The sequence below is a fragment of the Vulpes vulpes genome, unplaced genomic scaffold, assembly GCF_048418805.1.
Source record: "Vulpes vulpes isolate BD-2025 unplaced genomic scaffold, VulVul3 Bu000000676, whole genome shotgun sequence".
Taxonomy (NCBI): domain Eukaryota; kingdom Metazoa; phylum Chordata; class Mammalia; order Carnivora; family Canidae; genus Vulpes; species Vulpes vulpes.
Window position 1 is genome coordinate 116262 of NW_027325740.1, and position 23167 is coordinate 139428.

General features: G+C 40.1%; 1 protein-coding gene across 7 annotated transcripts in view; it reads left to right on the top strand.

Annotated features, from left to right (window-relative positions):
* The window catches only part of LOC140596728 (mast/stem cell growth factor receptor Kit-like), a 75453-nt gene that overhangs the window by 32085 nt on the left and 20201 nt on the right, over positions 1 to 23167 (top strand). For 5 of the 7 annotated variants that reach the window (XM_072745211.1, XM_072745215.1, XM_072745213.1 and 2 more), the window contains exons 5-8: positions 7 to 143; positions 4536 to 4707; positions 8624 to 8813; positions 11727 to 11842. In XM_072745211.1, coding sequence (XP_072601312.1) covers positions 7 to 143; positions 4536 to 4707; positions 8624 to 8813; positions 11727 to 11842 — 615 coding nt within the window. The remainder of the gene's footprint in view (positions 1 to 6; positions 144 to 4535; positions 4708 to 8623; positions 8814 to 11726; positions 11843 to 23167) is intronic. The other 2 variants (XM_072745216.1, XM_072745212.1) reach the window with 1 other exon arrangement.

Below are 23167 nucleotides of genomic sequence, written 5' to 3' on the forward strand. Positions count from 1 at the left end.
TTCTAGCCATCAGAGCTGTACCAGTTGTGTCAGTATCCAAAACAAGCTCTCTCCTGAAGGAAGGGGAAGCCTTCTCTGTGATGTGCTTTATAAAAGATGTGTCTAGTTTCGTGGACTCGATGTGGATAAAGGAAAACAGCCAGGTAAGTGGCTTGTTTCCTTTGTTTTTCTCAATACATTGTTCTCTCTGTGGGGGACATTTTAAGGTTTTCCCCTTAAAACAGTCTATTAATTATCCTGGGGATGGCTCAGCTGGTGTGTCTGTCTGAGGTGGGGCTGTCTGGGCGTGTGTCGAGATGCACATTTCCCCCTTTCGTAACACCATATGTGGATGTGTATATTCATTATTAGCGACAAATACGTGTCATTTTGTAAATTTATTTTGAGAAGACCGAAGAGAGAACTTCAGACTCCTGTTCTATACCGTGTGCTGTTTCTTTGACTTTTGTAGGGAAAATTTTAAGAACACTTCTTGTTAGCCACGTACGTTAACCTTGATTTTTAAGACTCTTAAAATTATCCAGGCCAGATGATTTAAAATATTGGGAAAAGTTGTCAATTTTTTTCCCCCTTCCATATTTAAAAACAGTCAGTGATCTCAGATACTAACCGGAGCGCTCCCTCCTTTCCCACAAAGTGGCCTATCCATTTGAGAGCTGTGTTTCCTTTTTTATTGATCTGACTTCTCCCCTCTGAGGCTGGTTACCTGAGATCAAGTTGCTAATGGTTTTCTATTTGTTTTAGTCACTATTAATAAAATGGTTATCTTTAATTTGAAACATTTGGACATGTTTAAGTTCTCATTCATTTAACAAATGCATATTGAATGTCTCCTATATGTCAGATACTGTGAAAGGCATATCTTAAGTAAAATTTGGCCAGTTATATGAAGTTTTTTTCCCCCCCTATCTCTCTAAATAATCATTAATAGCAAGGTCTTTCAAATTCTAATTTCCCAAATATTTTGCTTTAAAATTCCCATCGACCGAATTTTCAGTAATTTTTATTTGCATAATCTTGGCCATCTAAGGTAATTTGCTATCACAGTGGTTTTTCTTCAGAACACACATATGCATTACATGGGAGAAAAGAAATGATATATTTTCCTCCTCCTCTTACTCCTCTTCTCCTTCCTTCTCATGCTCTGTATTCAACATGGGCAATTTCATGCCTCTTTAAAGAATTCTTTGCTCCATAAGTAACCATGGTGATTAGCATAATGCAAAGTACTATGATGGTATTCACATAGACTTGTGATGGATGATACCTTGCTAATGAAGCCTGCCATTGACTAGAGAATGGATTGTACTAGAGTCTTGTTCTTTCAGACCAGTGGCTCAAAGAAACAAGTTTTAGTTTCTATATCATATAATTTAATAAAAACAATAGCTTATGTATGGATTTTTGACTAACCCTACGGAATGCAATCCTATATTAATTGGCTTTCCATAATCCTTGATTTCAGATGAGAGAACGGTTTAGACCATGTGTGTATTTGAGCTTCTGTATAACTTGAAAATTAGCCTTTTTTCATGAGAAATTCAATTGCCCCAGGCAGTTTTGTTCTGAACCACTTTTCCCAGGAGTCCTGCATGCCATTCCCAATTAATCCACTGGCGCTGCTAGATAAGCCTTCAGTGTTGGGAGCTCTTTGGGGAAATCCCAGTGTGCACCTCAAGGGTTAAGGAAAACCAAATCACATGCAAACAATATGTAATGTGTGACTTGCAGATGGGGCTCGTGGCTCCATGCCAAGGTTCATCCATGAATCTTTTGTTGATATCCTTTGGCTTCATTCGGAATACTTAGCACTGTGAGCGCTATCAAATTATCTTAAAAATTCCTGGTATTTGATTCTGACCGTTTAGAATAAGTTTAAAACTCACAGAGAAATTTAGGATAAAATGACTATTCTAGAGTTTTTGCAGTTGTTTGTTTTAAACCCTAAGAGAGTCTTGGAGTTTATTCAACACTTGTGAATCTTGGTTAGCTTTCCTAGTGCCTCTAAACCCTTGTATTTTTACTTTTAATTATGTTATTTGACATCATCCTGAATTAAGGTCTTTGGGTTTAGGTGTTGATATTGTGTCACATAGGACCAAGCTATTCCTTCCTGCGCTGACATGTGTTCATTGTTCCTGTTTAGCTCCTTGTTATAGACCCTTGGGCTACATATATCTATAGGACAAATCTAGAATGTGGTATGTTAGCTGTCTGTTGTCACTCTGTCTTTGCAGAGAAGTCTGTAACCTGGTGGACTGGGAGAGGACAAAACAGTGTCCCCTCACCTTGCTACTGCATCTTCTTGATTGCTCTTCTGCAGTGAAATGGCAGATTTCTGCCAATTATTAGAAGAATCTCTTGGAAGAGAGTGTCTTCATATCTGCATTGTGCTTCAAAATGAAAAGGCCTTTAAAGACCTCTGCTTTCTTATTTCCTTTTATTTATTTGAGAGAGAGAGAGAACAAGCAAGGGAGGGAGAAACAGAGAAAGAGAGAGACAGAGGGAAGAGCAGACTCCTGCTGAGCAGGGAGCCCAACGCAGGGCTCCATCTCAAGACCCCGAGTTCATGACTTGAGCCAAAGGCAGATGCTTAACCTACTGAGCCACCCAGGCACCCCCCCCTCTCATTTCCTTATAGAAACAAAAGCTGAGACTAGTAGTATCCTTCACTTGCTCAAGATCTCACAGTTAGTTAAGAAAGCAGGTTTCTCTTCTTTTTATTTCAAAACATTCCGCTTTGGCAGTCTGCTCTTATGTATGCTCATTTTAATGTAAAAAAAATTTCCAAAAATATAATAACATGAGGAAAAGAGAAACAGATATAATTCCACCATTGCATGTTGTAGTACTATGCAATGGGAAATAAAATGTGAGCCTCCTATGTAATTTAACATTTTCTAGTAGGCACATGACAGATCAGAGTAAAATCGATACATTTTATTTAACCTAGTATAGCCAGAATATTATCTTATCAATGTAATTAACATAAAAAATATCAATGGGTTATTTTGCACTACTATTTTTCATAACAAGGCTTCAAAATCTGGGGCATACTTTATATTTATAACACAAGTTGGACCTCAAGCATTCCAAGAGCTCAGTATTCTTTGTGTGTCTGGTCTTTATAAATACTATATTGCCCACTTTTTTTTTTCATATTTCTTTTCCCTCTGCTCCCATGCATATGTATCACCACATGTTTGCAGTTTTAAGGTACACTCGGTTTATGCTTATTAAGTAATATGAACCTTTTTCTTATTTTCACATTTATAATTTTGATACTTGGTATACATTTAGGTCATCTCTGAGATTTCACTGTAGTAAATATTTTGCAGCTTTTTTAAAAAATTGAGTTATTTCCTTGAGATAAGTTTGCTGGAATTGATCAGGGGTATGAACAAACAGCCAAATTGCTTTCCACAGGGATTGTTCTGATTTACAGTAGTGTCAGAATGGTCTCATGCTAATAGGTTGACCATAGCCTGGCCAGCGCATTACCCTTGGTCTCCTTTTATGTCAACATCAGCTCCTGTTTCCTTTTTTTTTTTTTCCAGTTGTTATTTTTTTCTGTAGGAATGTGTTCATTTTACTGAAAATTTGGAAGATGCAGAAAGTTCTATAGTACTCCCTCTAATATTTTCAGAGTGACTATAGTTTATGTTATGTTTTATTCCCGTGATGTTTTCCATACAAGAAATCTCTCTGTGTCTTGTCTGCAGACAAATAATATGAGTAGAATGGTGATATCACAAGAGTAAATTTGCAACTTTTTCTCTTCCACTCATGCTTAAATAATTTGGGGTTTGGTCTTAGACGTCTCACATACTTTGGAACTCTTTTTAATAGTTGCCAAAATTCTACTGGATAAGAACTGTAGGATGAGTTTCCAAGTTAGTTTTAGACATTGTGGTTCAATTTTTATTCGTGAAAATAATATAAATGTTAATAAAATAGAATATTATTATTAGTGATGTGTTTTCTTTCAATCACTGGGATATAGAGATAATGATATGACCTAACTATGAACAATTGGTGTCGCTTTTTTCCCCTACTCTGGAAATCTCACTATTTATTTTCTAAGATCTGCTTAATGAGAGCAGAATGTAGTGAATGTACTGGATGTTTTTGATTAACTGGAAGATTTGAGTTCTTGATACGACCTAACTATGCTGACTAAATGTAAAGTATCAGTATTCAGTAATATTTCTTATATAGTAACTTCTAAAATTTGGCACTGTTAAAATATTTAGTGCTGCAGAGAATTTGGAATTATGTATGCCATGGTTATTATGAAATGAATTTTCATGTTTTTTCCAATCATTAATAATGACTATCTTTCAATATAATCCTGTAATATGAAGTGTTCCAATGACAGACTTGTCATGATGCTTTATTATTCTTACTTAAGTAGTGTATAATGAATGTTAATATGGAGAAGTTAATTGCTGCTATTTTTAATTTATCTAGGAAAGATCCTGAATATAAATTTTATGGTAATCTTTGATTTTTTTTTTCTCTCTTTCCAAAACCAGCAGACTAATGCACAGACACAGAGTAATAGCTGGCATCACGGTGACTTCAATTTTGAACGTCAGGAAAAGTTGATTATCAGCTCAGCAAGAGTTAATGATTCTGGAGTGTTCATGTGTTACGCCAATAATACTTTTGGATCAGCAAATGTCACAACAACCTTGGAAGTAGTAGGTAAATATCTCTATCAGAATGTATAAATTACTGGCAGTAGTGAAAGAAGAAATTGCTAGATAGCTTCCCTTTTATGTTAATAGAATGTTGAAGAGATTACTAGAAATTTAATTGTCACCACATGAATGAATGAATGAATGAATGAATGAATGAAAATGATCACTGTCGCCTTTTCCAACCAGAGCACAAAAGCAAATTCCACCAGTTTAATAAAGAGGAAGTAGAAACTTGTAACTGAAGTTGTTTAAATGGGTCATTTTCTCCCATCCCTCCCTCCCCTCCCTACTAAACAAATAAGATGTTAAGTAGAACTTTTTCAAAAATTCTAGTCTTTACTGAATGACTTGAGTTTAGAAATGGGTGTGGACTTTCTCAGTGGAGGAGTGCAGATGCTGAGAACCTGAAGTAGTTCTCTGAACCTTTTAGGGGGGCACCTGAGCCTTTGGTTTATCTTTTTACCACTCATGGGTCTAGTTCATTTGTCACAGGAAGGGCTGAGTTGGGTTGCTTCTTCCTAGGACACTGCTCACTTTACCCCATCCTCCAGCCTTGTAGGCCATAGTGTGAACCTTCAGGAAGGAGGTCCCCTGGGGCCTGAATCATTGGTTCTGCGCAGCATAAACTGGGTCATGGTACCCTATAATCCTAACCCCATCATAGCTGGTATGCACAAGTGGTTTAGTTTCCTTCCCTACTCTGGAAATCTCACTAAATATTTATTTTCCAAGATTTACTTAATGGGAGCAGAAGATAGTGAATGTCCTGGATGTTTTTTTGATTTACTGGAAATAATAGTAATTTTTAAATCGCTTTATTTACACATTTCTTTGTTTTGTTTTGTATTGTTTGAATTTAATCTCTTGTGCTTTTTTTTTTTTTTTAATGCAAGTACAGTCTCTGTGCTTGACTTTGATTAAGTACTGGTAGGGTGGCAGATTTCTTCATCATGAGCAATAATAAAATGATGTGATATTTGTTTTCATTTCTCCTCTTTCCCCCATGTTTCCTCAATAATTTATGAAGCAGTGTTAGAGGTCTGTGATTTATCCCACAATAATCTCATATAATTTTGGCATTTCTGCCCATGTTGTAATGGAAAGCATCTCACCAGACTAAACGTGGGAAACACGCTTTACTTGCAATGATAGAACCAGCATGCAGAAAGAGTATTACTTTTTCCCTAAACGTGATTGTGAACCATTTATTAATTTGAATGGAAAGCTATGCTTTTAAAATATTAAACTCCATAAGTGCTAATTTGCTAAGTTGATTAGGGAGCATGTTGATATATCAGCTTCAGCTCCAGAAAGCAATTAGTAAGGATGTTTTGAACATATTATTGTATGTAATCAGATTTTTAAAATCCATTCATCAATTTCCAAGAATATAACTGTGTAACTGGAAAGGCTTGTGGCTCTGAAACCTGAATCTGGTTTTTTATTGTTTTGGGATGGGTTGGGATGGGACATGGAACAGGAGGAGACAAAGAGAAAAGTAATTTCTTTCGGGGCTGGGGGTAGGAGGATTTGGATACCATGTGGAGTGGCTTTGGGATGGTCCCCACCTGGTTTTAAGTTGGGGCCGTGCCACCCAACTTTCGAATGCACCCTACTTTAACTCTGCCTGCATTTTCTCTTCTGAGTAACTCTACCTCTAACTCCAGAGGTTATAGAGAGGAGAAAAGGCAATAGATTTCATAGAAGTACCTCGCATAGCGTTTGTACTGATTAAATATTAATGCATCACCAATTTCTTAATGCAGAAGTACCTGAAAAAAATCATACTTTATGTTAAAACAACCCTGATGGAATTCTTTGAATTGAATAATTCTGATACTTCATGAATTTGAAGGACATAAAGGTATATTGAGCCAAAGGGCTCTGGAAAACTCAGGAGGAACTTAAGTATTTTATGTATGGTGATGATGAGGGAACTCATTTCAGTGCAAATATTGTGGTCCGTAATATTTGAGTATTTTGCATTGTGTGGGATCAATTTATGACCTTAAGAACCTGAAACTGTAACATAGCGCTCTGATGAAAGATTTATTCCTTCAAAATTAACTGAAGATCTAAATTTGCTTTAAAAATGGCAGAGGGAGCTTCATTTATGATTCAGGCATTAGAATAGAACAGGGTGGTGGTTTCCATCTCCAGCTTTCACCTGGGTGATTTTTTATTCTCATCTGTGACACATCCTTTTCATTGGTGCAGTTGGACTCTTTTTCTTATTCTGAATCTCTAGGAAACTAAAGGGCAGTAAATACTAGAATGACAACTCATGTAGGACCTTAACATATTCAACCGAGTAGTGCCAAAAATAATGAGTAATTTTAAATTTTACAATTCTTAAATTTGGGGAAAGAAATGGAAGAATAAAATGTGAAAACCCTTCTACTAATGTGATATAACTGTTTTTAAGATTTGGTGAATTGCTTATATTTTTAAACGCGGCAGGGTTTCAGTTACACATAGGATGTCACTCTCTCTCTCTAACTGAAAGTAGAGAATCTAGGGAATTTGCTACTGTAAGAAGAGGCCAGCCTTGGCTTCTCATGAACCTGTACTCCCATCTGGGCTCTGCCTTTGGGTAGCTAACCATTTAGTTTTCCAGGACTGGATATTTTTCATGTATAAATTAGGAGTTCTAAGTGTTCTCTTTCAGTATTGTTATACAATTATATATTTGCCATAATTATTAATTAGAGTGTATGCTAAACTGCATAGGGCAGTTCTTGGCACATAGTAAACATTCCATAAATGGTGGCCATAAAACTAATATGGGCAATAATTTTTTCCAAACTCTTTCTTATATTATTATCATTTAACCATTTCTAAGGGCTGCTTGAGAAACCAGTTCTCTGATTTTGAAAATTATTATGTCCAGGGTAGATAGCTGTTCCTTTGGTCTGTAGTTATCCACTAAAAAGGGATCTCAAATGGGAATTACAGGGTTAAATGGGAGAATAGATAATTATAGAAAATCTATATTGCTAAATGCTTTCTGAAAGAGTTGTGCCAATTTACAGCGTGTAATTCGGCGTGCTACTTTTACCACACTTGCAAAATTATTGAGTTTCTTTCAAATTAGTTTTCCTATTTTTCCACAGGATGGATATACTTTATTTTTTAGCAGCTTTATTGAAGTTTTGCTATTTTTAATAAGTGAAGAGTGACGCCTTATTTTAAGTACTAGTTTAAATATTTTCCATCTATATTTTCATGTTCTTTTTCTTATTACCTTACTTTTACTATATAGACATTTAAAAAAGCTTATATATTCAGATTCTTGGGATTTTTATGATTTTATGATTCTTTTTCTTCCGTGGTTCCTAAAAAGCCTAGAAAACTGCCCTTCCCCCTCTCCACCTAGAAGTTTGATAGGAGTTAATTCTGTTTAGTTAAAAATACGGTAGGGTTATTAAGGTGCTGTCCTTCATTTCATCTGTGATACATGATGTGATGAGAAGATGGATGTTTATTTTTCTTCAAATACTAAACGGTGTTCTTTCAACATCTTCATTGACCATTAGGATCTCTTCTTCATCTTGATTTTGGACACCTTCATATCATCACATTTATATTGAGTCTGGGTATGACTATTTAGTCCAAAGGTTTTTTGACCTAAGAAGCATCAGGACCAGTCATTCTAGAAGACTTTTAACAAGATGGTGCTAGATCTTTAAGAGAGTTGCTTGAGAGACAGGTGGGAGAATGAACATTTCAGGGCTGTCCTTTCTCACTTTATGATGGTGATTCTACAAGAGCAAAAAGACCCAAAAAAGGTACAATGGCAAGTCAAAATATTCTTAATACCTGACCCCAGTCCGCTGTCCTTATAACCAAAGGTGAAGCTGTGTTTTCTGTTGTGTGGTTGTGGATCATAGTTTCTCCCTGTTTTATTCTGTTATAACTAGATAAAGGATTCATTAATATCTTCCCCATGATGAGTACTACAATATTTGTAAATGATGGAGAGAATGTGGATCTGATTGTTGAATATGAGGCATATCCCAAACCGGAGCACCAGCAGTGGATCTATATGAACAGAACCTTCACTGATAAATGGGAAGATTATCCCAAGTCTGACAATGAAAGTAATATCAGGTAAGAGAAGAGCCTTGCACTGGGGATTAGACATTTCCCCCCACTTCCCTTGGCGTACCAGATCCTATTTTTGTGGCCCATAAGTGTGTGAGAGGACACCTGGCATAGGAGGAAGTGTGGGGCTCCTTCCTGAATCCTCAGGCCAGTGTTTCCTTTTGTGTCGTGTTTAAAACCCGTGCAAAAAGTCTGTGCATCAGTTTTCACATTTCTGATATGGAGGATGATTGAAAGCAGGGAATGGCACGTTCTCGGGACACATTAAATTATTTTTCAGAGGAAAAGAGGAAAGTGAGTGCTTTGAAACCTTTTTAAAAATACTGTCAGGGGCACCTGGGTGGCTCAGTGGGTTAAGCATCTGCCTTTGGCTCAGGTCGTGAGATCCAGCCTTGCGTTGGGCTCCCTGCTCAATGGGGAATCTGCTTCTCCCTCTCCTTCTCCTCCTCCCCCGGCTTGTGCACGCGCGCTCTCTCTCTCTCTCAAATGAATAAATAAAAATCTTTAAATAAATACAATCTTTAAAAATAAAAAATGAGAACTGTCAGAAAAAGAGAGGTGCCTGTGTCATTAAGCCTCTGACTCTTGATTTCTGCACAGCTCATTATCTCAGGGTCGTGGGATCAAGCCTGGAGTTGGGCTCCCGGCTCAGTGAGGAGTCTGCTTCTCTCCTCCTCTTTCCCTCTGCTCCTTCCCACTCTGGTCCCACAGCTTGCATGTCCTCTCTCTGTCTCAAATAAATAAATAGATATGTCCTCTCTCTCTGTCTCAAATAAATACATAAATACATAAATAAGTAAATAAATAAAACAACCAACTAAATGAAAACTAAGCCTCATTCATTCAGTAGCTTTGGTCCAGGCAGTGAACTCCACTCCAAGTTCTATGACATCACACCTCTCTCTCTCTCTCTTTTTTTTTTAAGGATTTAATTTATTTGAGAGAGAAAGAGCAAGCGCACACAGCGAGGAGCCTAGGGAAACTTTAGCAGTCTCCTCCCTGAGCTCAGAGCCCATGCGGGGTTCAGTTCCACGACCCTGAGATCATGACCTGAGCCAAAACTAAGAGTTGGATGCTTAACTGACTGAGCCACCCACGTGCCCCCACATCTCTTATTTGATCCTCAAGACATTTCTAACAAAAAACAGTAGCAATCATAAAATAGTAAAAAATAAAATGAAAATAGTAAGTAAAAATAAAATTAATAAAAATAATAAAAATTACAAAGCAAAAGCATAAAAGTAGCTTACTTTATGTAGGCTGCAGGTGCTCTTGCCTGCGCTGCACTGTTCTCAGTACCTTCCATATATTAAGTCAATAATTTCAGTCCTCACAAACCCCATGGACAGGCACTTTTATTCTTGTCATTTCTGAGAAGAGGAAACTGAGACACAAATGAGTCTTGATGTAACTTGACCAAGGTCAAATGGCTAACAGAAGTGGATGCCTTCATAGACTTTTTTTTTTTTTTTTTTTTTCCCCCAGTGAAGAGCTATGGGCTGTTGTAGGAATATGGGTGAGAGATGAGGCTGTCCTGGGTCAAGGTGCAGGGGCTGGAGGGAGGAGGATGGATTCGGGAGATATCCAGGCTACCTCTTTAGTAAGACTCAGCGATTGAGGGGATAGGAGAGAGAGGTAGGAGCTGAAGATACCCCTTCAGATTCTGTATTTATCAGCTACGTTGGATGGTGAGAGGTGATGTCTTTCAAGGAGGAGTGGGAAGGGTTGGGAGGGCAAAGACCATGAGTTTTTGGGGTTGGTTGAATTTGAGAATGTCCATGGGCTCTTGAGTGTGGACATTCAGGTAGGAAGTATCAAGGGCAGGTTCCCTAGAAGCAGAGCCTGAGACAGGGATTCTGGGTCAAGAGCTTCATTAAGGGAGAGGGAGAGCAGGACAGGAAGGGTAAAGGAGGAAAGAAAGGATGGATGGGTGATTGGCAGGCTGATCTCAGGGGCGCTCTCCAGAGCTTTTGTCCCTCTCCACGGGCAGTCACTCATCAGCCCTAGACCTAGAGAGGCAGTCAGTGTCCAAAAGGGGCCAACTGTCCAAGGGCAAGACTTGGGAGGATGTCGCAGGTGTGAATCATTATAAGCTTGTACCCACGAGGCAGGGAGATGCAGGCATGCAAATAGCTCTGTAGAGGAGGCGAAGGACCAAGAACTCTGAACCAGAGGTAAAGATTTGAAAGCTGTGAGCAAACAGCAAGGAGTTGATTGTGAGAGTGGATCGCTCGGGGGCGTGTGCATTGTGAGAGGAGATGAAAGTCTGAAGAGGCCACTGTGTATGTCTGGGCGGTTGTGTATGTTGCTCACACGGGTCAAGGGCTGCCCAGGGCGCTCCACCCACACCAGTGCCCATGTGGGGAACTCCCTTGGCAGGCCTGTGGGCTCAGTCTACACAGCGGTATCTAGTATCATCCCGGTAGGAAAACAGAAGCTTGAATAGCACATACTGGAAAGGATGCCAGGAAGAAGTAGCGGGGGTGAAAGGAGAAATGGGAGATTACGATTTTTGCAAGAAGGAAGGTGAGGGTCCTCCATGTGGGCACCTGCTCGTCTGGGGGCCCTGCCAGGGGCACAGCGTTATAGGGCAGCAGGGCGGGTGAGTTCAGGACACCGGGGAAGGATTATGGGCAGATGGGGACCTGGGCATGAGGACAGCCAGGAGGCCAAAGAGGCTGCGGCCTCCACGAGGCCATGAAAGCCTCTCCCCACTCAGCCATTGGGCCCAAATTCAATACATGCCTATAGGTTTGTATCTGTTAACATGGATCCTGTTAATACTGAGTGAAGTGCTTAGTCTGGTTCTTCCTCCCACAGGCGTGTGTTTCCAGAGAGAAACTGTGGACAAGATGCTCACCCGAGGCAGGCCATTCACGAGTGCTTGATTTCTTTTCTTTTCTATTTTATCTTTTGTAGATATGTGAGTGAACTTCATCTAACCAGATTAAAAGGGAACGAAGGAGGCACTTACACATTTCAAGTGTCCAATTCCGATGTCAATTCTTCGGTGACATTTAATGTTTATGTGAACAGTGAGTAAAACGAACGGTCCCTTATCTTTTTATTTTTTATTATTTTAAGTTGTGGCTCGTGCTTGGAACAGCTGCAGCACTGAGCTCGTTGTGTACTATGTAAATAATGTTTCATGATAATTTTGACCTTAACAAAGACCCTGTGGTTTGGTGGTTGGAAGAATGTGTACGAAAACCAATTCCTTGCCCTACATTTCACTGACCACGTGACCTTGCAGAGGTCACTCGGATTCCGGGTGCTGCCGTTGAAGCAAACAGAGGAGCCAGAGAAGTTAAAAATAACCGTCATGTGAGGGGGGGAAAATGTATTATTATTGATTGTTGAAATGGGGAGCCAGAGGTTGAATAGGACCTGGATTATGGTGTTAGTTGGGCAAGAGATGCTATCAGGCTCCGTCATGATTTCTCTGTTAGAGCGCTTTCTCTTTCAGGGTTGTGTTATTATTTGTGTTGAGATTGTTCTCTCACTAAGACGAATGCAATATCGATCCAGCTCAACGAGACCCTCCTGCAAAGCACGTGGGGACTGTGGGAGAGGGAGCAGGTGGTTTGGGCGGGAGGATGGCTTTGGGCGTGGGAACCTGAACACCTGAGTCCTGCCCTGCTGTGGCCCCTGCAGCATCTCAGAGAAATGGCTTTGGACAGAGGTTGAGGCCAAGGGAGCATGCTCGCCAGCTGGGGGGCTTCTGCTCCGTGCAGGGCACCCTCCTGGCTCTCCTCTAGGGCCCATCTGCACATCCAGGGAAGGACAGCAGGTGTCTGATGCACCACACCAGCCAGGGGACCAGGGGACCAGGGGACCAGGGGATGGGAGGCCTCCACAGACACAGAATTCCAGGGGAGTGGTCAACAACAGGACCACCATTGGGATTAGCCATCCGGGGTGTGTGTTGGGAGGTGGGGGATTAGGAGACAATCTGGAACATTCCCTAGGGGATAGCTTAGTAACTGTGCTGAGTGCTTCGTGTGTGTGTTTGTGTGTGTGTTGGGGTGCAGGAGGGGCTGTGGGAACAAAGGAGGGGTGCCAGTTTCTTGTCCTCAAAGAGCTGACCTTCTGTGAAGTCATTTTACAAGTTACTTCGTTGGTGCTGCAGCTCAGCCGTACGGGGTAGGGGTAGCATGATCCAGCTGCAAATGAAGACAGAAAAGTGATACTCAAGGCTTTGGATTCCTAATCTGGAGTCTTTTAACTCGGTCCTCATTTCCAAGAACAAGAGGCTCTTATCTGTGGAGCTAAATAAATTTCTTAACTATAGACCTTGTCAGGATCCTTAAAATCACATCTGTGGAGCTAGACAAATTCCTTTTTTTTTTTTAAGATTTATTTATTTATTTATTTATTTATTTATTTATTTATTTATTTATGATAGACATAGAGAGAGAGGGGCAGAGATACAGGCAGAGGGAGAAGCAGGTTCCATGCAGGGAGCCCAACGTGGGACTCGATCCTGGGATTCCAGGATCGCACCCTAGGCCTAAGGCAGGTGCTAAACCGCTGAGCCACCCAGGGATCCCCCGCCAGACGAATTTCTTAACTACAGACTTTGTCAGGATTCTTAATGTGCCAGGAGGAGGCTGTGGGATGGGGTATACAGCTCAAACTTGTTTGACCACAGAATTTACCTTTTTTTTTTTTTTTTTTTTTTTGAGGGAATCATACTCATTAACGTCTCCCTTCCTCAGAACAGTGTTGATTATATGGTATCTCATTGGCCTGCATTTCAAATAGCTCTAGATTAATTCAGATGTTAATCAGAGAGCTTAGCATATCGCACATGGGCAAAATTACCTGCTTCTGAAAAATCTCAATATTCAAGTAACTTAAGAGACGATTACAGGTAAATCAGTATTCTTATGAGTCGAATATGCATATTATCCACCCAAAACTGGATTTTTGGGTGCTCTAGTGCAGTGCTTCTCAAACTGTCTATGGGAAAGGACCTTTTTTTTTTTTTAATTTTCCAAATTATTCGGGATCAATCCTTGCTACAAAATATGGTAAGAACCTATCACTAGGAAAGTGAATTGAATAAGAATAGAGATGTATGCAAAACCCAAGTTTAAATTTTTTTTTTTTTAAGGAGATTCCATAGATAGAAAACCGACTGTCAGGATGCTCCTGCTAAGTGCTTCTTGTCAGCTGCACCTCACCTCTTTGCGGACCAGTAACAGCAGATCATGGCCATGGCCTACTCCACAGGCCTCACTTCAGCCCTACTTGGGAGTGGGGAATTTTATAAAACTCTGTGCCATTTGCATCTGTCTTTCCCTGGCTTCAAGGTCAAGGAGGCTGTGGGTCACTGACCTTACAAAGATGTCTCTGAAGTCCCATTTTTCTGGTGACAAAATTGCTGCCATTTTACTTACCAGGCTCATTTGCCATCCGCACAATTGGTGTTAGTCACCTCTGCTGGTGAACTCCTGCCTCTTTGAAACTAGATAGGGAACCACATTAAGCTTCCCAAATGATTTTTTTTTTTGGAGGGGGCGGATTCCCTGTTGGGGCAGGACTTTGTTTATTCGGGGGCCCAGGTCTCAGATGCCCACCCAGCATCAACTGATGAACAGCTGCTCCATGGCACTGGGCACACAGATAAGGGTGGTTTAGTGTCTCCCCACTTAGGTGAAGTTTTTCAGGAAGTCTTTCGTTGCTGTCAGTTTGTTCTAAACCCTTAACCGACAAAAGGCATTTCTTTCATTTACCTAACACATTGGATTTCTTGAGCTCCACATGCTTTGACAGAGGTGGTATTTTTGTGTGAAACTTAAAAAACATCTACCTCTTGTGAAGTGTGTCCAATCGCTCTTTACAGATAATGTTAGCTAATCACTTTGTCGATTTTTTTTAATTGGATAAGGTTTCTAATGTTACACTTTAAAATCAAAAGCTAAAAATAGTTTTGAAATTTAAAATCGGAGCGGTTGTGTCCGTTTTGACATAACATTTCAGCTGAGCCAAGTAGATCCACTGTGTGATTTGTTCTGTAAATAAGCTTAGCCCCAAGGAGGGAAGGAATTCTGCTGTGCAAAAATTAGAATTGATAAAAATCAGAATAATAAATGCATAATATTAGTGCAGAAATTCAGTGACTTTTCCTCAGTGACATTGCTGCATAATTGCTTAATAGATTCAACTGGGAGAAATGCTTATGAAAATCCCCGATTTTGAATGGTTAAATGTTTGATCGTTGAAAAATTCATTTGTTTTAAAAACTCCACATGTAGATTTGAGTACATTGAGCATGTGCGTGTACGTGTGTATGCGTGTGTGTGTGTGTGTGTGTGTGTGTTTTAATTGCTTATGTGGGAGGCTTTAAAAAATACCATGTTCTATCAGTTTGTGTTAGAGAAAAATGTGTAGCATATTAAACTTGATAATGTTTTAGGTCTGTTTTTAACTCCTCTAACCAAGCTATGATTTACATGGGTCTGTTAGTTGGCTCCATGGCATTAAAGGTGGTGTATAAAGGGCAAGAGCTATATGACATGTTTGCTATTTTTGAGCAGAACTCCCAGTGGAAACTGATGGGAGTTTTTTGGTTTTTTGTTTTGTTTTGGTTTAGTTTGGTTTGGTTTAGAGAGAATGAGAGAGAGAGAGTGTGTGGGGTTGAGGTCGGGACCAGAGAGGGAGAAAGAGAACCTTAAGCAGACTCCACACCCAGCACAGAGCCTGAAGGGGGGCTCCAATCTCATGACCCTGGGACCGTGATCTGAGCCAAAATCAAGAGTAGGACTCTTAGCCACTGAGCCACCCAGGTGTCCCCCCACCCCATTTTTTTTTGGCTGGGGGGGAAGGTGGGGCGGAGTTTTTATTAAAAAAGCAAACAACAAAAACATTGAATTTGCATTACTATAATCACCCTTGCCCTACTTATTGAAGATGTATATAGAAATCAGGTTCTGGGACTCCTGGGTGGCTCAGTGGTTGAGCGTCTGCCTTTGGCTCAGGGTGTGATCCCGGAGTCCTGGGATCGAGTCCTACATTGGGCTCCCCACAGGGAGCCTGCTTCTCCCTCTGCTTGTGTCTCTACCTCTCTCTCTGTGTGTCTCTCATGAATAAATAAAATCTTTTAAGAAATTGAATTAAAAAAAAAAAGAACTCAGGTTCTTAGTTCCAAAAAGAAGTGTGAGGGGCACCTGGATGGCTCAGTTGGTTAAGCATCTGCTTTTGGCTCAGATCATCATCTTGGGGCCCTGGGATCCAGCTCCGCGTCGGGCTCTCCGCTCAGTGACCAATCTGCTCCTCCCTCTCCCTCTTCATCTCCCTCTGTGGTCTCTCTCGCTCTCTCTCAAATAAATACATAAAATCTTTTTTTATTTTTAAGTTTGAGATCTTTGGTAAAATTGGCCATTTGTTTCCTTTGCAGATCAAAATTGGGAGGAAACAGTTCTAAAATCTATAGAGCTACCCGAACATGCTTTCTTGTTTTAAAAAATATATTTAGCAGGATCCCTGGGTGGCGCAGTGGTTTAGCGCCTGCCTTTGGCCTAGGGCGTGATCCTGGAGACCTGGGATTGAGTCCCACGTCAGGCTCCCGGTGCATGGAGCCTGCTTCTCCCTCTGCCTGTGTCTCTGTCTCTCTCTCTCTCACTGTGTGCCTATCATAAATAAATAAAAATTAAAAAAATAAATATATTTAGCTACAATGACATAATATACATAATAAAAGTGCTTTCCTAATAGGACCTACTCTTTCTAAAATTCTTAGAGGTATTAGAAAAACCGACACCACCAAGGTTCTATATGTAGCCTATGATACTTGGTTAGAAACTTATGGTCTCTTTGTTTGCAATAAATGTCACACAATTGAGGTTTTTACCAGATCTAGGACAAATAAAAAGCCAAATGCACATTTAACTCTAAGTGATCCACTGTCTCTTTTCCCTCCCCACCCAATATTTCTTGATTAAATCTCAAACGTTGCAGTGGACTTAAATGTTAGTAATGTACATATTCAATGAGTTTATTTTGACATATAATTTCAAATGCCCCATGTGAATCCTGAAGTAACCTACATGATGGTGGAAAGTATGATTAATATGATAAAACAATTGTTTTTTCACAACTGTGGAATGATTTTTTTTCCCCTGTGGAATGATTTTAAGAAGATCTAATAAACTTATAATTTTATCAATTGTACCCCAATAAAGCTGGGAAAAATAAGATTTTAAAGTGTATACATGATTTTGATATATGTAAACATTTTGAAAAAAACTGCCCCCCCCCCCCCACACACATCAAGTGAATTAACACATCAGCTTACGTGTTAATGTTTACCCTTCTTGTTTTTGCTTTTCTGGGGTTTTGGGGGGGCAGGGTGCTTGTTTTGTTTTTTGGTGAGAACATTTAAGTTCTACTTTCTTACCAAATTTCGATTATGTAATACAGAGTTATCAACTATAGTCACCATGTAATTCATTAGATGCCTAGACCTTACTTGTCTTACACCTGTTTGTATTCCTTTAATGCCTCTCCCCATTCCTCCCATCCCTTAGGCCTTGACAACCACTTTTCTACTCTTTTTCAATGAACTTGATTTTTTTTTAAAGACTCCATCTAAGTGATACCATGCAGTATTTGTCTTTCTCTACATGGAACATAATACCCTCTAGGTTTATCCAACCTAATTTGTTGTCGCAAATGGTAGGATTTCCTTCTTTTTCAGGCTGAACAATAATCCAGTGTCTGTGTGTATCACATTTTCTTATATCCGCTCATCCATCGAAGGAAATTTAGGTTGTTTCCATACCTTGGCTGGTGTAAGTAATACCGCAGTGACCATGGGAGTACAGATCTCTCTTCAAGGTAGTAGTTTTGTTTCATTAGGATATGTATGAAGAAGTGGGACTTGCTGGATCCTTTGGTAGTTGTGTTTTTAATTTCTCGGGGGGAACCTCCATGCTCTTTTCTGCAGTGGCACCAGTCTGCATTCCCACCAACAGTGCACGAGGGTTCCCTTTTCTCTGTGCCCTTGTCAACGTTTGTTATTTCTTATCTTTTTGGTAATACACGTGCTAACGGTGTGGGTGATCACCTCATTTTGGTTTTTTTGATTCACCCATAGTCTTAAAATGCCTCTTGAACACATTATCGGGTAACCTTTCCAAGATCAGCTTTGTGAATCTAAAATTTGGGGTAAATGGTATTGAGGGGCCATAAGTAGATCTCTGGCCAGTCTTAAAGGTCTGCCCTTTAATCACAAACCTCGCCAGGTGAGTCAGAGTATTGTGGTACTGGGGGGGTGGCTCAGGGGGTGGTCACAGAAAGGGAGGGAGGACAAGCATATAGAGAGAACTCAGGGGCTTGCCCTTCACCATCGGGCTTATGTGGAACACATGTCCTGTTAAGCTAGATCGGCTATCCAAAATGACTGCAGAAGTACACCAAATTAACTTTCAAAGTCACCGACTCTACTTCATTTACGGCAGTGTTAACAGTGGGTTGAAACGATTTAAGGAAATGCTAAATAATGCATTATTTCTAAATCACCGTATCATGTAATTAACATCCTGTCTGGTATGAGCAATTATTTATAGATCATACAGCGTGCCCGTATCAGTGAAAGTAATAAATCATCCAGAGTGAGGTCTCTTGATGAGAAAGTTTCTCTTTGACCACGTTTGCAAAATCTGGGCTGCCTTTTATGTAGTTTTGGTCATAGTTCAATCTGTCCTCCTAGGGAGAAGCCACTCTGAAGGGGAGCACCCCGCAGACAAAGTGGCACATTTGCCAAAGGTGAGGGCAGGTGTGTCAAGTCAGCCACGTAAGTAGATGGCTTAGACCCCCTGGCCAGCCAGCCCTCTGAGTCACCCACCTGGCTGGAAGTCCTCAGGGACCTTCACCCAGGGTTAAATGGTAATGTGGGCTGGCCTTCAAGGATTGCTCAGTTTAGGGGCTTTGGGTCTGTGTCTTTCATGATCCCTGTGAGATGAGAACAGAGTTACTAGAACTTTCCCTCTTTGGGAGGAAGAAATGTTTTCTACCATCTGTCTCCCTTTTTTTCAGGGCTGATAGGACCTTTCAAACATTTGGGTGTCCAAACCATTCTTGCATTAGAGGCTAAGCATTTTAATAAGGCCTATGACTAACACACTTGACCATTGAGTTTTGCTTAAGAGGTTTTGCTTTTTAGTGTTTTTTCCCCCTAGGGAAATCCCCCTAGGTGGATTCTATTAAATCTACTCTAATATTAAATTATTGGAATTCTTTTTTTTTTTTTTTTTTTTTTGAGAGAGAGAGAGAGAGCACATGAGCAGTGGGGAGAGGCAGAGGGAGAGAGAGAGAGAGAGAAAGAGAATGCCCCAAACAGGCTCCACACCCAGCCCAGTGTGGAGCCCCACCCGGGGCCTGATCCCACGACCCCAAGATCATGACCAGAGACGAAATCAAGAGTCAGACACTCAACCGACTGAGCCGCCCAAGTGCCCCCAAATGACTGGAATTCTTAAACATTAAATAAAACCAGTGCTGAATAGAACTCCTTTCTGATTGATTTACTTGCTTTTGAAAATTTGCTGTAAGGCTATCACAGTAACCAGAAATGTAGCTTGGTTAGTGCAAACATATGTATACATAAAACAGTTTTAAATTAAAACAGTTTTTTCTTATTGTAAAAATGTCACACAAAGGATAGGAAAAGCTGGAAAATCAAATAAGCAAAAACAAGAAGCACATTTTAATTGTGCCTCTTAAAGTTGGTTTACATTTTATATTGTTGCTTAATATATCCCTTATTGTATATGTTCTTTGTGAACATTTTTTGTTAACTTTTTTTTTTTTTTTTTTTTTTTTTTTTTTTTACAAAACTGAGGTCCTAATGCTTCATGAGCTTGTGTTTTGGTACTGAATAATGAATGCATTGCGTACACCTTTCCATGACATGAGATACCTGTCTGCAACCTCATTTTGGTATCCTGTTGCATGGATAGTGCATCATTTTTTTTTAAACCCACATCTGGTGCAGTTTTGAGACATTGTATAGTATGGGATGGGTCACAAATGATTGACTGGGGTTTTAAAGAAACCCATCAAATGCTTATTTAAGGTTTATAATTATCTTGTTTAATCTCAAATGAGTGACCTAGCTTAAGTGCCTGGCAGTAAATAAGGTTATCATCTGTCATTATCTTTCATGCTTGCCCATGTCTTAAACATATGTCACAGAAGATTTCACTCTCCTGGCTTTTGGGGCAGTTCTAAATTAAGGAATAATTTTCAGGTCTTCTTAGTATGGTTGCTAGTCTATGTAAAAGTAGTCTCTTGTCTTTTTATATTAATCTTTTTATAGGTAGCGCATGTTCATTTGTGATACCTGACAGCGTCTGAGCTCTGTTTTTCAGATTCTGTTACTGAATTTGAAATGAGTTTTTGTTGTTAAATGCTTTGGAGTTATGAGTGTTGTTTTGATGTGACACTTTAATATCTCCTTCTCATAATGAAGATCTCTCTGTCTTCAAGAATTGCTGTAGACATTTGAGTTGAAAGAAAAAAGGGATATCACTGCAACCTACTTTTAAAGTCTACTTTGATTCTCTTATGTGCTGAAAAAATTTAGGAAATGTATTAGTATTCTTTTTCCTTTGTGTATCATGAGAAGGTTGGTCGGGTGAGGTGTATTGCTAATTTGGAGGATCTAGTTAAAGGCCGAAACTGAGAACAGGAAACCCGTCTAGATCGTTGGGCCCTTTGTTGGTGTGGTCTGGCCGTCATTTCGTGCTTATGGTAGAAAAGCAGGAGAAACAGGTTTAAGTTATATGACTGTGTCAGCGTCTGCTAGGAATGGACCCTGAATTGGGGCATAATTTTCTAAAGACGGTGTGAGTACTCTTCCCTCGTGTTAGTGGAACTTCGACTCTGTGGAAGTTCCCTTGCTATCTGAGCCCATATGTTTTTACATCAGATTAGCTCCCTTCATTTATACGTGGATCCAGGCTCACCTATAATTTAGTGTAAATTTAAATTAACCCGAGAATAGGTGCATGATTTTTCCATGGGTTTTATGGCAATAACCCTTGCCTTCCACTTTTGAATTATGTTGGAAATTAATTCACTGCTTTTACTGAATAGAGAAATAGCACTTATATCACATGCCAGTCCTCCACGTGTGTGTCTACACATGCCCTCTGCGTGTCTGGGTCACATGGCGGTGGTGCCCTGTAAATCGAGCATCGTGATTCTGGCTGGGCAAGGCTTTGTGCAGTTAGTTGTATCACTTTTTAAATTTTTTTTAACTTAATCTCAGGACTAGGAGATCTTTACTGGCTGTTTAGAACAGATGTTGGCAAACTGTAGTCCTAGGGCCGGAGTCAGCCTGCAGCCTCTTTTCAAAGGGCCCATAAACTAAGATTTTTGGTCAAATGGTTGAAAAAAATCAGAAGATTTTGTGAGACGTGAAGATAAAATTCAAATGTCAGTGTCCATAAGTAAAGTTTATTGGAACACAGCTGTGCACATGGCTTTGCATGTCTGGCTACATTTGTGGTACAGTGGCACAGTTGAGTATTTGCAAGAGAGACCCTAAGGCCCACACAGCCGAAATTGTTTACCACCTCAGTCTTTACCATAAAAGTTAGCTTACTCCTAGTTTAGAATGTCATTGCGTTAGGAGGGTGATTTTTTTTTTTTTTAATAGTAAAAACTCTGTTAAAGACAGCTGGATACAGGCAACTACAATTGAAGTTTTGTTTCATTTGTTAAACAAACTTCTATCAAAGTGCCCATATGCCAGTTTCTAACAATCTTTTTTTTTTTTAATTTTTATTTTTTAAGAGAAAGGGGAGAGAGGGATGGGGAAGGGCAGAGGGAGGGAGAGAGAGAGAGAGAGAATCTTAAGTAGGCTCTTTGCCGAGCATGGAGCCTGAATCCATTCAGCGGGGCTAAATCTCAGGATATCTATTCCAGTTTTATTTTGTTTTTGTTTTTTAAGTATAGCCTTATATAAGTGAAAGTTAATCTGAAATTTTTTGTAGTCCTGTTTTAGCTGATTTAAGTTCCTTTTTCATAGCAGTGTTATGGCAGGAATGTAGATTTGACCCAGGCCCAAATAGGGCCAAATTGCTGGAAAGCATTGCTGTGTGGCCATTAAAACTACAGCAGACCCACAATCGTAAAAACAAAATGCATCCTTATGATCCCTCTTCATTTAGTCTTTTATTGCTTGTGGAGGCTTCAGTCTATGTTCTTTGCTGGTTATAGAGTGTGGGCAAATGTGGTTTATTAGCAGGAACTGGTCGAGGTGCTCAGGGGCAAGAGGGGAGCTCAACTCAGAAATGCTTCCCCATCAATGACTCGTGCATCTCCTCCCACCCCACCCCAGCTCTTATTATCTGTGCTGTGTCTTAAAAATTTGTTTTGTTCTTGCCTCCCGTCTGGACCTGATGGTGGTGAGAAGGAGTATTTTTTCAAGATCACATATCTTTGGGGTAAATCAGCAAATGGTTAGGGTTTTTAATTGCACGAGCCATAAATTCTCAGTAGAGTCGTAAGCACTCTGAAATCAGCCTACAGGTTGATCAGTGTTGTTGCAGACGCTGGAATGACCCAGGCCCACAACGCTTTGAAAGGAGAAAAGGCTATTTTCTTAATCTCCGCAGGAAATACATAACTCATGCACCTCTTAGGCTTATCCAAACCTCCAACCTGGGAGGAATTAGGGAATGTGTCATTTGGTATACTGCTGATTGCCGAATATCTCAGAAACCACAGCTCAGATTTAACCTGGAGAATTGCAGTTATGTGTCTTTAAAAGCAAAATGCATATTTAATGCCTTACACAGTGCATTGAGGCACTTACAAAATGCAGATGAGCCCAGATTTTCATTTTTAGGAATCAGATTTATACCTAGCTCATTCTTTATGCATTAAACATTTTCGTAGTGCAACTTGCCATGTAGATCTGAAACTGTACTCGTGTAATTTAGCCTTTTCAAAATGAGGTCTGTCATCACCAATGTTAGGGACACGACTGGGATTAGGGCGAGGCGCCTGGGGTGTAGAATTTAAGGAAGAGCTCACTCGAGGTGCCAGCCCTGTATTTGCAAGACCTTGAGGAGGGTGAGTGCCTTCTTAAATTCCACACCTGATGTGCTTCTCTTGCCTCACCCTCATCCTACCCCCAGTCAGGATCTTTTTTGTAGGTCCACTAAAAAGGTGCATTGCTAGGTCAGATCCTTGGCTTACTGAATCTCTGGGATGGGGGTAGGGGTAGGGGGCAGAAATGTTTATTTTTTTAGTTTTTATTTTCCTAATACTTCGAACACACATTAATGTTTAGAGACCTTCTGGGCTTGGTTGGCCAGGCTAAAGACCAACAGGACAAAGCTGCT